The 17,988-nt window shown below is 36.6% G+C and overlaps 1 protein-coding gene across 4 annotated transcripts in view; it reads left to right on the top strand.

The window, feature by feature from the left end:
- LOC127619191 (extracellular sulfatase Sulf-2-like) overlaps nucleotides 1-17,988 on the top strand; it is a 246,908-nt gene that overhangs the window by 228,498 nt on the left and 422 nt on the right. For 2 of the 4 annotated variants that reach the window (XM_052091991.1, XM_052091992.1), the window contains 9 exons: nucleotides 1,555-1,786; nucleotides 4,222-4,459; nucleotides 4,717-4,813; nucleotides 5,426-5,520; nucleotides 5,860-5,922; nucleotides 7,110-7,279; nucleotides 7,372-7,514; nucleotides 8,515-8,638; nucleotides 14,561-17,988. The exon at nucleotides 14,561-17,988 is cut by the window's right edge and continues 422 nt beyond it. In XM_052091991.1, coding sequence (XP_051947951.1) covers nucleotides 1,555-1,786; nucleotides 4,222-4,459; nucleotides 4,717-4,813; nucleotides 5,426-5,520; nucleotides 5,860-5,922; nucleotides 7,110-7,279; nucleotides 7,372-7,514; nucleotides 8,515-8,638; nucleotides 14,561-15,195 — 1,797 coding nt within the window. In that variant the 3' untranslated portion in view covers nucleotides 15,196-17,988. Of the gene's footprint in view, nucleotides 1-1,554; nucleotides 1,787-4,221; nucleotides 4,460-4,716; nucleotides 4,814-5,425; nucleotides 5,521-5,859; nucleotides 5,923-7,109; nucleotides 7,280-7,371; nucleotides 7,515-8,514; nucleotides 8,639-10,811; nucleotides 10,846-12,775; nucleotides 12,830-14,560 lie in introns of all 4 variants that reach the window. The other 2 variants (XM_052091993.1, XM_052091994.1) reach the window with 2 other exon arrangements.

Genomic DNA, 17,988 nt, shown 5'->3' with positions numbered 1-17,988 from the left:
TAGAGTCTCGATGCATGAGGCATGAATGATTATTCATTTGTAATATAACGACCCTAATGGTCAGAGGAACAAAATTAACAAGGCTTTTAACAAGGTGGATTTGTGATCTTGTGATAATTACAGATGAGTTAGAGCGCAGACGCAGGGCAGGGGGATAATTCTCACCTTTTAGTTGTGCTGTATTAACACACACAGGAACAAACACACATACTTGTTATCTGAGGTGAAAGGGTAATGAGGATTTGGGGTGTCAATGAGCAGATGCTGTCAAGTACAGTTCAGTCACATATACAGTTACAGAGGAAAGTGTGTATGTGGGTGTTTCTTCAACTTCAGGAACTTTTAGCCCTGTGGACTACTAGAAAGCAAAGGCTTGTTAAAACATATTTCACACTCTCACTAATTGTTTTAATTTATATACATGCATCACATGTACAGTATATAAGTGTATGCATCACAGGAGATTAATGTTGTTTTTCCAGCACATCTCAAATTCTGTATTGTGTTTATTAGAATTCTTTGGTGAAATCTTGAGAAGTCTAAGTTCATAGCTAACATTTTATGTATCCTAAATGCACAAAATTGCATAATATTTTCACACGTTGTACATAATTTGGCAAGATTACAGCTTGATTGGAAATTACACCCATTTTTTTTTACGCATCAGTCGTATTTCATCTCCCAGCATGCTCTTCACTGACACTTTTGAGTTGACTTGGTAAACGAGTACACTTACTTAAAATACAAACAAAAAAAGACTTTAACTGCGGGACATTTGTAATTCGTAATCAGTAATCATAGTTTTAAACATGTAATAATTAGTGTTTTTATATTAGATATTCATACTTTAATATTAAAAGTCTGGGTCTGGAACAAGGCTAAAGCAGTACAGACTTTACATACAGGGCATTTGAAAAGTACCTAAAATAAATGATGAAGGCTGCTAAAAATGTGACCTTGACATAACTAAAGAAAAGGTATCACTTTACAATAAGGTTTAACATGAACTAACAATGAACAATATATTAACAGCATTAATTAATCTTTGTTAATGCTAATTTTAACATAAACTAATTTAAAAAGTGTAAATGTTAAGATTAGTTGCACTATAACATGAATAATCAATTAACAATAGCATTTTTACATTTGCTTGTTTAATATAAATCAACCCCTGGGACATCAAATTTCTCAAAGTTAAATAAACACCCATGTGTGTTTTATGAGAATTTTCAAGATTATGATCAATTGATGTATGATCGGAGTGTTGTGGCATAGTGGGCTAAAGCACATAACTGGTAATCAGAAGGTTGCTGGTTCGATCCCCACAGCCACCACCATTGTGTCCTTGAGCAAGGTACTTAACTCCAGGTTGCTCCGAGGGATTGTCCCTGTAATAAGTGCACTATAAGTCATTTTGGATAAAAGCATCTGCCAAATGCATAAATGTAAATGTAAATTGCCTTCAATTATGTCAAGGAATCTGTCTTTTTTACTTGTTGGAACCAAGTTACTTTAAGAGTGAAAATACATGAAGATCTCTCTGTGTCTCTGCAGAAGTGGCAGTGTGTGGAAGACGCCACGGGGAAGCTGAGATTATCTAAATGCAAAGGAATGGCCAGTCTTTCCACTGTGAGCAAGCCTTCTGTAACCAGCATAAAATCACAGATGTACCTTCAGAGCATGAGCGCTGATGTCAGTGTGAACTCTGAGCCCCAAGGCTGCAACTGTGAGCCCAAAATGTACAGACTTGGTACATACTCAAAGAGTAAACTGTTCTCCAAAAAGAGTGAGTAGAACCAGACGTCCTGCACAGCTAAAAGCACACTCAGCAACAAGTCCTTAAAACACAATGGCTGTCTGATAGCTAAGGGCAGCGCCCATTCCTCCTCACTGCCCTATTAGTCAATGAAAGTACCTATGAAGGTCACTGGTTTCAAAAAGCTTTGTGGGGTCACATAACGTGAAATTTAACTGAGCTTTAGACATAACCAAGCAAATATTTAATTTTTAATAATTCCTGCGCATTCTTTGAATTTTTCTGGGGTCATTTAGGTGTCTTTATCTACTATGTTCTAACATTAAAATACATAAAATACAATGTACTTATTGTTTAACTACATGTTGTTCTGCAAAATTATAATTTACTACTGCTGAGGTTGAGGTACAGGTAGGTTTAAGAGTTAGGGTAGGTTTAGGGGTAAGGGTTTAGGGTAAGGGTTGGGTTAGGTTTCGGGTTAGGGGATTTTACTACAAATCTCCACTTTTACTTTCAGATGTGAAAGTGAAAATATAGATTTAAAGGGCTACCCCTTGATAGTTTACATTAGTCGATGAGAAGAGTTTTGGTCGACCAAGTTTTGATTGGTCGCTTGGTCGCTGAAAGAAAAAAACTGATTTCAAACTTATATAAAAAACGTAATTTTTTATTTTTTATTTATTTGAACTAAAAGTTCAAATGAAACTGGAAAAAAATAAGTGCAGTTAAAATGTGTGTTGTTCTACTATTTGAAAGATGGCTTTACAACAGTTGTGAAGGGCAACATCTCTTTGGCAAAGAACTCTCTTTGGATATCGCAATACCCAATTACATCAGCAACCCCCGGGCTGAGGGATCGGTGAATATTCTTGCTTTAGTGATTTTGCATTGAAAATGTAATTAATTTATTTAAAAAACTAAAAACTTCAATCAAATTCATTTCTAAATTCAAATTGCACTCCAAACTAAATGAAAAAGCAATTAAAATAATGAAGTGATAAAAGACTAATATATATATATATATATATATATATATATATATATATATATATATATATATATATATATATATATATATAAATAAGTAACCACCTTTTCATTTACCGTCAGGCAAGTATCCGTCTAAACATGCAGGTGGAAAATTACTTACACAAATGAAGGCATAAAAACAATTATAAATGTCAAAATAATAATTATAATGATGATTATAATCACTGAAATATAAATCAGTGCTTGAGATGAATGTGTTTTTGTATTATTTTATGTTTTAATCGCAGATGTTTCTCAAAGCACCTCCTGAGCTCAGTTGAGCACTCATAGACGATACCATTTTTTGCCCCCAAAATTCTGAAAACATAAACAAGGAAAGAGTGAGAACCTTTACATGCACGTGTTCCATGAGACTGCACGCCTCCGTACAAACAGTGTGTCATACATGCACATTTAAGTGTTTCTTCAAGTGCGTGTCTGTGTCTATTTTTAATATTAATTTGATAATAATAGTCTAATAATAATAATTTAATACATGGGAAAATGAGACAAATATTGTCTTGACATCATCAAAGGCATCAGCTATTGGCTCTGACCATCATTGATCCCAAGATCATCATCTATCGGCACAACCCTAATGTGCATTTCTCTCTAGTAATTAAAGAAATGTTCAGACAGTCTCCTTGCTGTTTCCAACACATTCAGGATCATTACAGTTTTTGCTGGTGTCGCTGCTGCTCGCTTTATGTGCTTGTAAAATGTATATTTGAAAGTCTCATTATTGCGGTTTAGTATTTCTCTGTAATGTAGAACAGTGTTAGCAATATTACTTATAACATTCTTTCTCAGACCAGGAACTCAAACCATTTTCTGATGCATAAACGTGCTACAACTAGTCGACTAATGGCTTAAACTAATGACTACTGGTCGACTTGGAAAATCTTTGGTCGGAGGCAGCCCTAGAGGTTTATAGTAAAAATGGACTTACATTTTGTTCCGTTTCTCATCCACACTTATCATATCTCTTCTGAAGACATGGATTAAACCACTGGAGTTTTATGGATTTCTTTAATGCTGCTTTTAGGACCTTCAGATTTCTGGCCACCATTCATCTGCATTATATGGACCTACAGAGCTGAAATATTCTTCTAAAAAAAAACATGTTTTTGTTCTGCAGAAGAAAGAAAGTCATACACATCTGGTATGGCGTTAGGGTGACTAAATGATAAAAGAAATCTTTGTTGGGGTCAACTATCCTTTTAAAAGTGTAACTACAGATGTAATTAAATGCAGGTACAGTACTTTAAATGCAAGTTCAATGCAACAACTTGTATGTTCATAATAACTACATTGCATCAAATGCTTATGGACATAGTATTTAAAGACACCTATTATAAAGTGGGTTCTTATTTTGTGTGCCTCTGCTGCCCTCTGTTGGATTTAAAACCTCCCTCTACTTCACATTTGATTGACAGAACTGAAATCATTGAAGAACTACTCTAGGAACCGCTACACCCGTGCTGTCTCCATGGAGATGGGGGGAGATCTGTATGCAGTGGACTTGGATCATGAATACAGACCCGTAGGCCCTAAGAACCTCAGCATCGGACAGAACGCAGCAGATGAGGGCGAGTTCAGTGGCATGGCACCGACTGCAGTCAGCCTGCCCAGTAACAGTCTGAGTGTACCCTCCACTATTAAAGTCACTCACAGGTGAGCTAGATCTACCAAAACCTATTTAGGGAACATACAGGGATGTTTTCAATCAACTGGAAAATGTATTCATACTGTATATTATAAAAACACTGTTTCATGAAATTCTTAAAAAAATGCCAGAAAAAAACGAGGGTAATTTTTGGGATGGAGGTTATCTGCAGTTATTATTATTAGCTTTATATAAAAACAATAGAAGTGGAAGGTGTGTCCCCATTTAGAGAGCCAAGTAAGCATGAGTGTGTGTCTATTTGCAGGTGTTTCATTTTTGCCAATGAAACCGTGAAATGTGATGTTGGTCTGTACAAATCACTGCAAGCATGGAAGGATCACAAGCTCCATATCGACCATGAAGTATGAAATATACTGCACACATTCTTAAAAAAAAAAGAAAGAAAAAAGAAATTCTGTCATCATGTACCAACCGTCATGTTTATTTTTTCCCTCTGTGGAAAACAAAAAAGAATGTCTAAGCTGCTGTTGTCCATAACAATGAAAGTGGCTGGGAACTGAATAGGAATTTGAAGCATTCAAGCTCCAAAATGGACAAAAAGTACCAGAAAAGTCCTATACAAACAGGCAGAAGTCTGTTTGACTTACATTTTGGAATGTACCTCACACAGTTATCTTGTTGAGTATATAATGAAAAAAAAGACTCAAAATAAGTAGAATGGACTACTTTTATAATTATTTGTTTATTTATTTATTTATTTTGTTTTTTGGAGCATGACACATTAGTCTGCTTCCCACTTTCATTGTATGGAAAATATCAGCTTGGACATTCAGGTAAATATCTCCTTTTTTTTTCCATGGAAGAACAGGTTTGAAAAGACATGAGGCTGAGTAGAATGTATGTGTAATCTCCTTTTAAGATGTACTATTGCTGTAATTGTACTCTCACAGCTCACAGACACTGATAGATCAATGTGTCATTATCTACACTTCTACACTAACCCCCCTTTCCAGATCGAAACACTCCAGACAAAGATTAAGAACCTGCGTGAGGTCAGAGGCCACCTGAAAAAGGCACGACCTGAGGAATGTGACTGCAACAAATACTTGTGAGAGTGACATCTGTCAATCATCTCTTCACGTTTAACTCATAGAAGCTTGTCAGATGAAATATTGACTGGCTGTAACGGATTCGTAAATGGAAAGCTTTAAATTACTATTCCGTCAAGTCAATTTATGTTTTAATAAATTCATAATTATTAATATATTTAATATAGTGTATTCATAATATATATTGTATATAATACAAATATTCATGTATATAATGTATAACATAAACAATAATATAAATAATAATAATAATATTAAACAAATGTTAATTAAATCTAATTATATATAATAAATGTTGGCTATCATTAACTGTCTTTTTCATTTTTCTTGTGCTTCAGTTACAAGTCTAGATACAAGAGTAAACTGAGAAAATACAAAACAGGAAGTGTCCATCCATTCAGGTGGGTTTCAGTCTGTATATTAGTGTATACAGTATGTACACTACCGGTCAAAGGTTTTGAAACATTTACTCATTCTTTATTATATTTTTTTCTTTTTTTTCTTCACATTTTATAATAATTGTAAAGTCATCAAAACTATGGAATAACAGAAATGGAACTATGGGAATTATGTTGTTACTAAACCAAATCCCAAATAAGAAACATTGAAGCATACGCCTTCAGATCAAAAGATTTTTAAGATCATGAGAAACATTTCAGTCAATTGTTTCAAAACTTTTGACTGGTAGTGTATGTGAACAGATGCGGCCCCTGAATGCATGCTTTTTTATCGCAGGCTTTCACACAAAAAAGCACAGTATTTGGGCAAGACTGGCTTCTTAGAATTGAAATACAATAGTTACGCTTCTCACAACATCCACCATTATTAGTGATCAGTGTTTGTTCAAAGAATGAAACAGGATTGGCCCCTATTGATCTCGTCTTTCCTGCACCACCTAACAATGTGATCAGAGGGCAAAAAACAGATATGCAAGGTTTGCAATGCATAGGGTTGCCATGTAAAGGGGGTGCCGGCGGCTCACTAATGGGGGCACAAACGGGCACCACCCCCCACCCCCCTTTACATGGCGATTTACATACAAATGTTGTTTCGCATTGTTTCAATATATTGCAGATATGCTCACTGAATATAAACCCAACAGATCACTCAGATCATTAGGATCACATCAGCTAGAAATACCAAGTGTTCACTCTAAGCAAGGAGAGTCTGCTTTTAGCTATTATGCCAGCCGCAGCTGGAACCAGCTTCCAGAAGAGATCAGATGTGCTCCTACAGTAGTCACATTCAATCCAGACTCAAAACACATCCGTTTAGCTGTGCATTTACTGAATGAGCACTGTGCCACTGTGTGTCCGACTGTTTGTACTGTATTTTATTTTATTTATATTCTAAACTGTTTCAATTATTCTTATTTTTTTTTAATTCTTATTTTAATCTCTTCTATGTAAAGCACTTTGAATTACCATTGTGTATGAAATGTGCTATATAAATAAACTTGCCTTGCCTTGCCTTGCCTTGCCTTCGCATACCCGCTCGGAAATGGGTATTTGCGCTCCTGCAAATGATACCACATGAAATTGCAGGAACTTTTTTTTTTATTATGTTATTGATTTTTCTCTATATGAAGGAAAGGGCAGGAAAAGGATAAGAAGGCCTGGTTACTGCTGGAACAAAAGCGCAAGAAGAAACTCAGGAAGCTGTTGAAGCGTCTGCGTAACAATGACACCTGCAGCATGCCCGGTCTTACCTGCTTCACACATGACAACCAACACTGGCAGACCGCTCCGTTCTGGACATGTGAGACACACAAGCACATTCACAAAACTATCTTTGAGTCCGTTCTGGACTCATCATTCACTTATCATTCTCTATTCCATGTTTGTTTACAGTGGGGCCATTTTGTGCATGCACCAGTGCTAATAACAACACCTACTGGTGCATGAGGACAATAAATGAGACACACAACTTCCTGTTCTGTGAATTTGCCACTGGATTTCTGGAGTACTTTGACATCAACACAGATCCTTATCAGGTCAGTGATCATTTTTAACCTCCTGAGGCCCAAGCGTGACTGCTGTGTGCATTATCCATTTCCCTTTTTTGATTTGTAACTAGTAGCACCTAATAAACAAGCATCATTTATTTATTATTTTCTTCATTCTGGAGCAAATCGTTTTCCTAATAATTGATGCAAAATATACTGTATGAGGACAGCGGGACAAAGTTGTGAAATTGTAAATAATACCAAGCTATAGAAAGTCTTAGCTGCATAGAGAGCTACAGGATGCTCCCTTGCTCCCTATTTAGGGAATGACATAACCTCCAGTGTGCTGTCTGTCTGCACTGGTCTCAGAAACTTATTTTCAAAATGTTTCAGCTTATGGATGAACCCATTAATCCTCAATAATGAACAGTAAATCAAGGATTTCAAAGGACAAAATGTGCTAAAGTGCACATTAGTGTACATTGTGTTTAGCAGTGTGACATTTTGCGATATATCGCTCAAACTTTTAAAACGGCATGAAAGTAGAGAATTACTCTAATTTACTCTTTTGACTCAAACAGGTTTCAATGCAAAAACGTAATTAGGTTTCTTATCAGATGTAGTTTTGTTGGCATTTTTCCCAGAGACAAACTTCGCTGTGATCAGCGCCATGTTGTTTCATCACGAGTCTTTGCGTCTAAAGTTTTACCTTTACTGACAGCACAGAGTCTCCCAAACTGAGATCAGTCAATTTAAATGAATTTGAATTAGGTGTTGCATATAGCGAAGCCAAAATACAACGTCCACGCACGTGTACGCATGGTTGCACAAGGTTATGTGCGTTATAACATTAAATATGTTAATGCACAATTTTAACTGTAAAGGTTTAGGTATGAATATTTTTCCATATAAATAAATGAATGACTTTAAACCAAGTAGAAAATGTTATCAAAAAACAAAAACATGCTAAATAAATTACATCTTACATGTCACAGGAGCGTTAAGACTTTGTTATGGTAAATCTTTCTTTTTCTCTCTGTATGTTTAGTTGGTGAATGCAATCAATACACTGGACCGGTATGTGCTTAATCAACTGCATGTTGAGCTCATGGAGCTCAGAGGCTGTAAGGGCCACAAGCAGTGTAACCCCCGCACACGCAACCTGGAGATGGGTGAGTCACACATACTCGCATTTCTACACTGAAATAAACACACCTCCACAGCACACATGTCCATGCATTTGTATGGAAACACAAAATCTTCAAACACACTTATATTGTGTATACATTCACATAGTGTGTTTGCCACATAAACACACTTCTCTCCGTAAGGACCGACAAGCAACATGGGAATATTGCATCTTCATCATCATCATCCTCACCTGACCCCTGGCCCTGCCTTGCTTTCCGTCCTCTTGTTTTTATGCAAACAGAAGCTCTTACCATCGCCTACTGAGCTGCTGTCCAGAAGGGCAAACATGTTCTGCTGTGACACACAAGATAAAGTCAAAGATTAGTTAAATGTCCGAAGTTGAATCTGACATGTAGTCCGTGTTCACATGTCCATGCTGTCAACAAGGATTGAAATCCATTTTTCAGGAGATCTTTTCAGTGATATAAATTAATTGATTAAATTAATAATTAATAATTATAAATTATAATCACAAGAATAGAGTAAAAACTTTCATTATGACTTGCATCAACTACACTCACCTAAAGGATTATTAGGAACACCATACTAATACTGTGTTTGACCCCCTTTCACCTTCAGAACTCCCTTAATTCTACGTGGCATTGATTCAACAAGGTGCTGAAAGCATTCTTTAGAAATGTTGGCCCATATTGATAGGATAGCATCTTGCAGTTGATGGAGATTTGTGGGATGCACATCCAGGGCACGAAGCTCCTGCTCCACCACATCCCAAAGATGCTCTATTGGGTTGAGATCTGGTGACTGTGGGGGCCATTTTAGTACAGTGAACTCATTGTCATGTTCAAGAAACCAATTTGAAATGATTCGAGCTTTGTGACATGGTGCATTATCCTGCTGGAAGCAGCCATCAGAGGATGGGTACATGGTGGCCATAAAAGGAAGGACATGGTCAGAAACAATGCTCAGGTAGGCCGTGGCATTTAAACGATGCCCAATTGGCACTAAGGGGCTTAAAGTGTGCCAAGAAAACATCCCCCACACCATTACACCACCACCACCAGCCTGCACAGTGGTAACAAGGCATGATGGATCCATGTTCTCATTTTGTTTACGCCAAATTCTGACTCTACCATCTGAATGTCTCAACAGAAATCGAGACTCATCAGACCAGGCAACATTTTTCCAGTCTTCAACTGTCCAATTTTGGTGAGCTCTTGCAAATTGTAGCCTCTTTTTCCTATTTGTAGTGGAGATGAGTGGTACCCGGTGGGGTCTTCTGCTGTTGTAGCCCATCCGCCTCAAGGTTGTGCGTGTTGTGGCTTCACAAATGCTTTGCTGCATACCTCGGTTGTAACGAGTGGTTATTTCAGGCAAAGTTGCTCTTCTATCAGCTTGAATCAGTCGGCCCATTCTCCTCTGACCTCTAGCATCAACAAGGCATTTTCAGCCCACAGGACTGCCGCATACTGGATGTTTTTCCCTTTTCACACCATTCTTTGTAAACCCTAGAAATGGTTGTGCGTGAAAATCCCAGTAACTGAGCAGATTGTGAAATACTCAGACCGGCCCGTCTGGCACCAACAACCATGCCACGCTCAAAATTGCTTAAATCACCTTTCTTTCCCATTCTGACATTCAGTTTGGAGTTCAGGAGATTGTCTTGACCAGGACCACACCCCTAAATGCATTGAAGCAACTGCCATGTGATTGGTTGATAAGATAATTGCATTAATGAGAAATTGAACAGGTGTTCCTAATAATCCTTTAGGTGAGTGTATATACGCAATTTTCTTTTTATGATTCAACATAATAAGATTACGCAGTTTTCCACTTTCTATCCATATTTGACAAACATTTGTGAAATCAACTCCTAAATGTTGACAAAATTGTCTTTTAGCAGATAAAACACCTAAAAGCACAAATGGAAAATGGACCAAACATATATTAATGACTCAACTTGTTCAAAAGGGCGTATCAAACAAATTTGTGTCCAATAAGAAACTCTTGCGAATGAGACTGTCCCCTTCCTGTAAAACGCCTGCCTCTGACTAGCAATAGCAAGTCCTACCACATGACCCCCGGACAGGAGCCTAGAGTTTGTAGACCTTCAGGTGATGCTTTCGTATGGATTAATGGGGTTGTACATCACATTGTTTTTACAATCTCTAACTAATGATATTGTCTTTTCTTCAGGAGGTAAAGAGAGAAGCAGCTTTGATGAATACAGGTATCACTGCCAAATTAATTTAACCCCATTTAGACTAGATGGCAACTGTAAAGATTACTTGGAATGAAGATACTAATCCACTTCCGCAGCTCTGTTGTAGATAGCTTGGAGCTTAAATGTGAATGTTTAAGTAGTCTGATGCACATCACACACTTAAAGGTATCACAGGAATTCACTCGTCAGTGTGAAATGAAGGAGAAGACTTCACTGTCATACAGAAATCTTTTGCAGTTAAAGGAATGTTCCATTTTTTAAAACGGAATTCTATGGGGCAAGGCATTCTGGAGGAATTAAAAGCTGAAAGTTTGCAACTCGTATTTTTACTGATGTACAGAATTGTGGGTTATTTGAGCTGTGAAGTTGTCAAAATGTTTTCTTTTATCAGTGGGAATACTTGTGTAGGCGCATAAACGCCTAGTTATACGTTACCAATGTAATTCCAGTGGGTTTGGTCTGAATGCCCCCTGTAAGATTTTACAAAGTCATGAAAAATTGGACTTGCGAAACAGTGTATATTTTAACGTACATCACAGTGCCTTGCCCCATAGACTTCAGTTGCTTGTGTATTATTATCAAAATCATTTTTTGGTGGATGTAAAGAATGTGCTAAAAATGGACATCTTTGACCACTGTTTTTTTAGCGCCTTGTGCATGAGCACCTCGCTTTTAGATAGCGTGTTAAGTTTAAAAAAAACTTCAACCACTTAAAAACGCATCTTGAGACACGTGTGTTCAGTGTCATTCATTGCACTGCATCTAGCTTTTTTAAGCACAAGTACGCGTTTGATCTGAACGCCCCCTCACAGACTCTACATAATCATGACGAGAGTTGAAAAATTGTACTTGTGGCTATACTTAACTATACTAAACAGTGTATATTTTAACATTTATAACAGTACAATGCGACATACTTAAAAAATAAATAAATAAATTATAAGTATTCCTGGTAAAAGCAATATTTAAGCAAATGGTTTAAATTAGATTTATGTAAATATGATCCATTAAATATGTAAATTTTCTAAGAATAAAATGTGTGAAATGAATAGCGTTTATACCATTTACAGAGCTGTATTGTTAATTTTATTCAATATGTTTTTAAAGTTCATTCTCCTCATTTTTTAATTATTAAATACAAAATGAATACTCATTTATTCTGAATTTATAATATGTACATTTAAAGATTGCTTAAGTCAGGAAAATTGTCATTATTAAAAGGTGTAAATCTTACAAATATAAATTTTTATAAAAACAAATATTTTTGAGAGAGTTCCATTGCTCGAGCTTTACTGTAAACATGATTTTTGCTTGTTTCTATCAACTGAGGGGCAAAAATACACTGTTGGAGTCAGCAGCATGCCACAGATGATGTCCATAGAGCTTAACTTGCATTTAGCCTGGAACATTCCTTTAAGATTAAGAATGGGAAAAGGAAGCTTTGTCAGACTCCACAAAACAAGCTGTTCATTCAAACATCAGTCTGCCATTGAAATTGGTTAATTACTCTAGACAGTTCAAATATTCGGCTAGAAGCTGAACTATTATGAGAACTATTTATTTCAACAACAAAATGTAATTATCCTGTAGAAAAAAAATATGTGGGCCAATCTGCAAGAATTTAAGCTCCCGTTTACTTCCTTGACAATCTAGATGTCTTCTCCTTCAGATATTGCACTCTTATGAAGAGCACTAGTGCCCCCTTCTCTCTCTCTCTCACTGTGTGTGTGTGTGTGTGTGTGTGTGTGTGTGTGTGTGTGTGTGTGTGTGTGTGTGTGTGTGTGTCTTTGTGTCTCTTGTTCTATCTCTCTGTCTCTTCCTCTTGCATGTATTCAGCCATGGGTGCTGTTGAGTTTTCTGATTGGCTCCGTGTCTATCACATGCTTCAGTTTGGGGGCGGGGTAACAGTTTCTTTTATCATTGCTTGTCGTATTAGGCAGTTTCAGCGCCGGAAATGGCCTAAAGTGAGGAAGCCTGTCTCCAAATCGCTGTGAGTTTGGATAATAATTCTGCTTTTCGTCCATAGGATACAATGCCACCAAGCCCACCGCCTTGTCAGACTCACCGTTCTCTCTCGCTGTCTCTTTATTTTCTTCTCTCTCTCTTGAATTCATTTAGTTCTGCCTGGCATGCATGATACAGAATTAGGTTGTAGAGGCAGTTGTTTTCCTCGCTGTCTATTTGCATGGAAACTGCCCGGAATGGCAGGGAAGATTTCCACCACTTACCCCTCATCATTGTCATGCTCGATGCCTGAAACATTTGCATTTTTCCCTCCTTCTCCATCATGAACATTTACTTTTAATTTGATTTATTTATTTATTTTTATTTAAAGGGATAGTTCACACAAAAATTTAAATTCTGTCATCATTTATTCACCTTTATGTTGTTCCAATCCTGTATGACTTTCTGTCTTCCGTGGACACCAAATAATGTTTCCCAGTGTACATTTTTTTCATAATTTTTGTCTTCTGAAGAAACTGTCCTTTAAATGAATTTAAATCAATATTGTCATAATGTCATATTGATTATGTTTGTAAAATGTACTCTGATTAAAGCAGCGCATCATATTAGTCGATAAAAATGACATAATTTAGTTGATGATAATGTGCAAAATTACAAAAACATGTATCAAACTGTAACAGTCCAAACTTTTATTAAATAAATTACAAATGTTCAAATATTTTGAAAAAAATTATAAACTTCTTACAATTATTTAAATATGCATAATTTATTTAAAACGGCGTTCTAACAGGTTTTTGAAGAGTGTGCATTTGTGTGAGCATACCAGATAACAAAAGTTATAGGATGGAGCCAACAACAAGTCAGACAGCAGAAAGAATTCATCATTTCCTGGACAACAGTATGAAAATCACGTACACTATAAACTATACCTATACATAATATAAATACAATATCCCTCGTGTTTACTATGCACTCAAGTACACTGGGGGAAACATATGTAAGAGGGAAACCCCACTATTGCAGCGCAATTCCGCTGCAGATCGTGATAGAAAATTAAGGAAACAAACACAGAAACAACTCTGGAATATCTGGAAATAAAGCGAAGCAAAAGAGACTAAAATAGTGAAGTCTTCCTCGGATACCATGTTTGTTATTTACACAAGCGTCATGGAGAAATTACGTTTATGTGGAGAAACTGCTTACTGACCGAGCCGCATGTATACGGGAGTAAAGACTACACGCTTATACAGTGCATGTAAACCGGAACGTTGCTTTCTCGAAATAAACAGTTTTCTCGCCATACGCCACTTCCTGGTGTCCATGTAAATGTAGTCAGTTTTAGTGCATTGTTAATATATTGCAGTATTTGTTTTTCTCTACATATTTTTTTCAGCAGTTTTTTTTTAATTAAACCATTTTTAGCAAACACAATTTCCTTGACAAGATTAAGACTGATGTTACCATTTGCTTTCAATGCATCTTTTCTCAATACAATGAAAGTGAAATACATCTCCTTTTGTGTTCCATGGAAGAAAGAAAGTCATAAAGGTTTGGAACAACACGAGGGTGAGTAATAATGGCAGAACATGTTCAGATGAACGACCCTTCTAACATGAAATCACAAGCATCGATCTATCTCCATATATACAGTAGATGAATCCACTTTATATTCAGTGCCTTTTGATGGACCATCTTTTTTTTTTTCCTCTTAACAGTGTTTTGTGTGGGTGTTTGTGGTTTTTTTTTTGTCTCACAGAGGACAAATTTGGGAAGGATGGGAAGGATAGGCCCTGGAAAGAGGAAGTCCCAGAAGACACTGACCTGTTTCCAGGGGAGTCGAACTGGTCAGAACTTAAACCTTTGTACAGACTTGATGAGCACGCCTATGATCTCAAACTCAACTTCACCCTCAGCCTGGAAGACTGGGCTCATTTCAGCCGCTCTGTGGATCGCATGTTCACCCTCCTCAGCAACGACAACCAGCCCTACTCTCCGCCCCACCCAATAGATGGAGAGACAGGGCGAGGCCACGCCCTGGTGTCCTCCTCCAGCCAGTCCGCTTCAGCCATCTACCTGACCACTCTGGCCACACCCGCTCTTTTGTTGAAGGAGGCAGGCGCTGAGGTTTTGAGAGACGCTTTGGGGCTTAATCAGGGGGGACGTACCTCTTCCTCTTCATCATCATCACGTGCCATGCCACCTGTTCGGTCAGAGGTGGCTCCTCCCAAGCACCTAAATGAGCTGAAAGAGGACAGACAAAAAGAAGGATTGGAGACAGAGGGGATGGACAGTGATGAGGAGGAAGAGGTGGAGCTTAATAACAGGACACAGACAGGCGGTTTAAGCTCCACCCATTGTGACTGCAATGATATTTTGGAGGCAACGGTTTGACTTTCGTTTAGAGTTCCTCTTTCTTATTCCCTCCATCTTTAGACATCTGAAAATACATTTTCAGTAATGAAGACATGGAAGGTTTAATGCCAGCGTACAATCCTTCTGTTTGTTTTTCTTCTCGCTCCATTTCCTCTGTTATTAACCGGCCTCAGAAGAGCTGCAACACTCTGCTGAATTCCCAGCTACTGTCAGTCCATTTTCCAAAAACTGGCCATGAGATCAACAAGGCTTTGAACAGAGCACATCTTTTTATCTTTTAACTTTGAAAGAATTCTCACTTTGTTTTTATTCTTTTATCTTTTTTCGAAGTGGGATTTGGGAAAGGGTGGGGGGGATAAGTCGCCTTTTTACTGTCTCCGACACTTGCTCTGACAATACTGTTGCATTTCGCCCACTAGTGGCAGTCATTATAACCTTTCAGTTCTGTTGCAATGGATTGTATTCATCGCTAGGGAGAAAGCAGTCGAAAAACACGATGCCAGACCACCCGGACTGTCAATCGATTTTTATTTAATCTGATTAATCACAATAAATAGCAAAGATCAGGCCCTGATGTAGAATGATTACATTATGGGTGCAATCACATATAATGGAGGGATGTCCACAAGGGAGGTGGTTAGAAGTTAAATATATATATATATTTTTTATTATTCCCATATAATTAAACATAAGCATACAGTCAACAGCAATCCATTTCACAACTGAGTTTGTCAAACTGTCCTAGCTGTTCTCACAGGACACATTCTTGCGTTTCCCAATTTCTAATTGTTGATCTATCTATGTGTATGTCAGACATCATAAACGGCACATTTTTAGAACGCTGTGGCAAGTTAAAATTAGTTGAATCTTTGAAATTCGTAAAAAGCACAAAGTAAGTTCACACTTAAATTGCTCCGATGGTAGGAAAATATGTACTTTTATTACGGAATTTACTTATGAGTCAGTGGGCATGATTACTTTTTTTTTATTAATGCTTTTTTAATGTTATTTTTTATGTAATTAATTGCACAAATTTAACACGTAAAATCAACAACCCTAATAGAAGTATCAAAATATGTTAATGAAATTTAGGAAGGTTGGTTTTATGCAGGGTTTTTTTTTGAGGTTTGCGACCAAGTCTCAGAATAACATTACTGTGTGTGATATTTTTTTTAGCACATGGAAGAATTAAATTAAATTAATTCATATTCACTCAGTATTTTATTATTATTATTATTATTATTATTGCTGTTACTACAGTGGTTTTATGATATTTAATAATAATAAAAAGCAAAACAATTATTCAACAAAGGAAGTACAAATTCATAAATGACACATGTACACATTTATTCACACATATAATTACAAATGACTTGTGATATATTTGCAATGTAAATGTTCTATACTGACTTGTACATTCATAGGTGTCCATTCTACAGCAGTATCAAGCATTTAGAATAAAGTTTAGGACATATTTTTTTATATATATTTCTCACTTCGCAGTCATAGTTTTAAATAGAACGCACTGCATTTGGTCTAGTCCACAAGTTAAAATATTCCAACGCATCCCAAGCTCAAATTGGATCCAAAAATTCCACATCCGCAGATGGATGGAACGCCACACAGTCCTTGTGTGACTCTACATTGGAAATGTATGACTTCCAATCTTTTTCTGGTTTGTCAGATGCAGTGAAAAGGTGGCTTAATATTCATTGCAGTAAAAATAGAGTAAACCTTTGTTGAATAACAAAGAATGAGTTGTTGTGTCTAGTTTGCACCATACTCCTTGATGGCTGCTTCTACCTTGCTTGGTGTCTCTTGAACGTTTGTCTCTATTTCAAGGTTTCTCCGGACTCCCTTTGAAGGACAATGTCATATACAGCCTTACAACTTCACTGAATAACACCTCAAAATACTGTTGGTCAATGGTAAATATGTGCGTGTGTGCGAGCGTGCTTGCATGTGTGTGTGAGCGAGCGGGTTTGGGTGGTTTGAAAATACTTTTTAGGACACAAAATGGTAATTATAATGGTATTAAGCTATAAATGTGGTTTATGAGGACATTCTAGTGTCCCCATAATTCAAATCGCTTAAAAAACATACTTTTTTTTGTTTTTTTGTGAGGGTTAGGTTTAGAGTTTAGGGTTAGAGGATAGAATCTATAGTTCGTACAGTATAAAAGTCATTATGTCTATGGAGAGTCCTCATAATGATTGCTGCACCAACATTCAGATTCAGATTTCAGTTGTTGCTTCTGATGTATGTTTCAAGGTCATTTGTTTTTTTTATAGCAAATATTGTGGCACATCTTGTGTCTTTGCTGCTTGTTGCAGTACTATGAGTTTCTTTTGATGAATCAGTCATTCAAATCCCATAATCTGTGTTTGGCTGACAAAAATGTGGTATGTTGAACTACTAATACACGACAAATAATGATTTGATGTATTGATAATGTTGTCATATTTGTAACCCTAGCTTGTTCTTAAAGACATTTTGCTATACACAATGCTACTAATATCAGAGCAAATATATTAAATGGATGTATGTATTTTAATGTGTGTTTTCAATTCATGTAAATGGTTAAAGTATATTTTTTATGATACATTTGAAACTGAACCAATCACCAGGCATAAAGATATCACTCTAGCTTCAGGTTCCATTATTTATGCAGTGTATTTTTTTCAACAATTCTTATATTCTGTTTTTTTTTTTTTTTCCTGATGATGTTTTTGTCATTCCCAATGTATTTCATTAAGACCTGTTTTGAGATCAGTTTGGTTTCTTAGATGATTATTAATGAGATTTTAATTT

Source organism: Xyrauchen texanus, chromosome 25 (assembly GCF_025860055.1).
Source record: "Xyrauchen texanus isolate HMW12.3.18 chromosome 25, RBS_HiC_50CHRs, whole genome shotgun sequence".
NCBI lineage: Eukaryota > Metazoa > Chordata > Actinopteri > Cypriniformes > Catostomidae > Xyrauchen > Xyrauchen texanus.
This window is presented reverse-complemented; position numbering and strand designations above follow the sequence as displayed.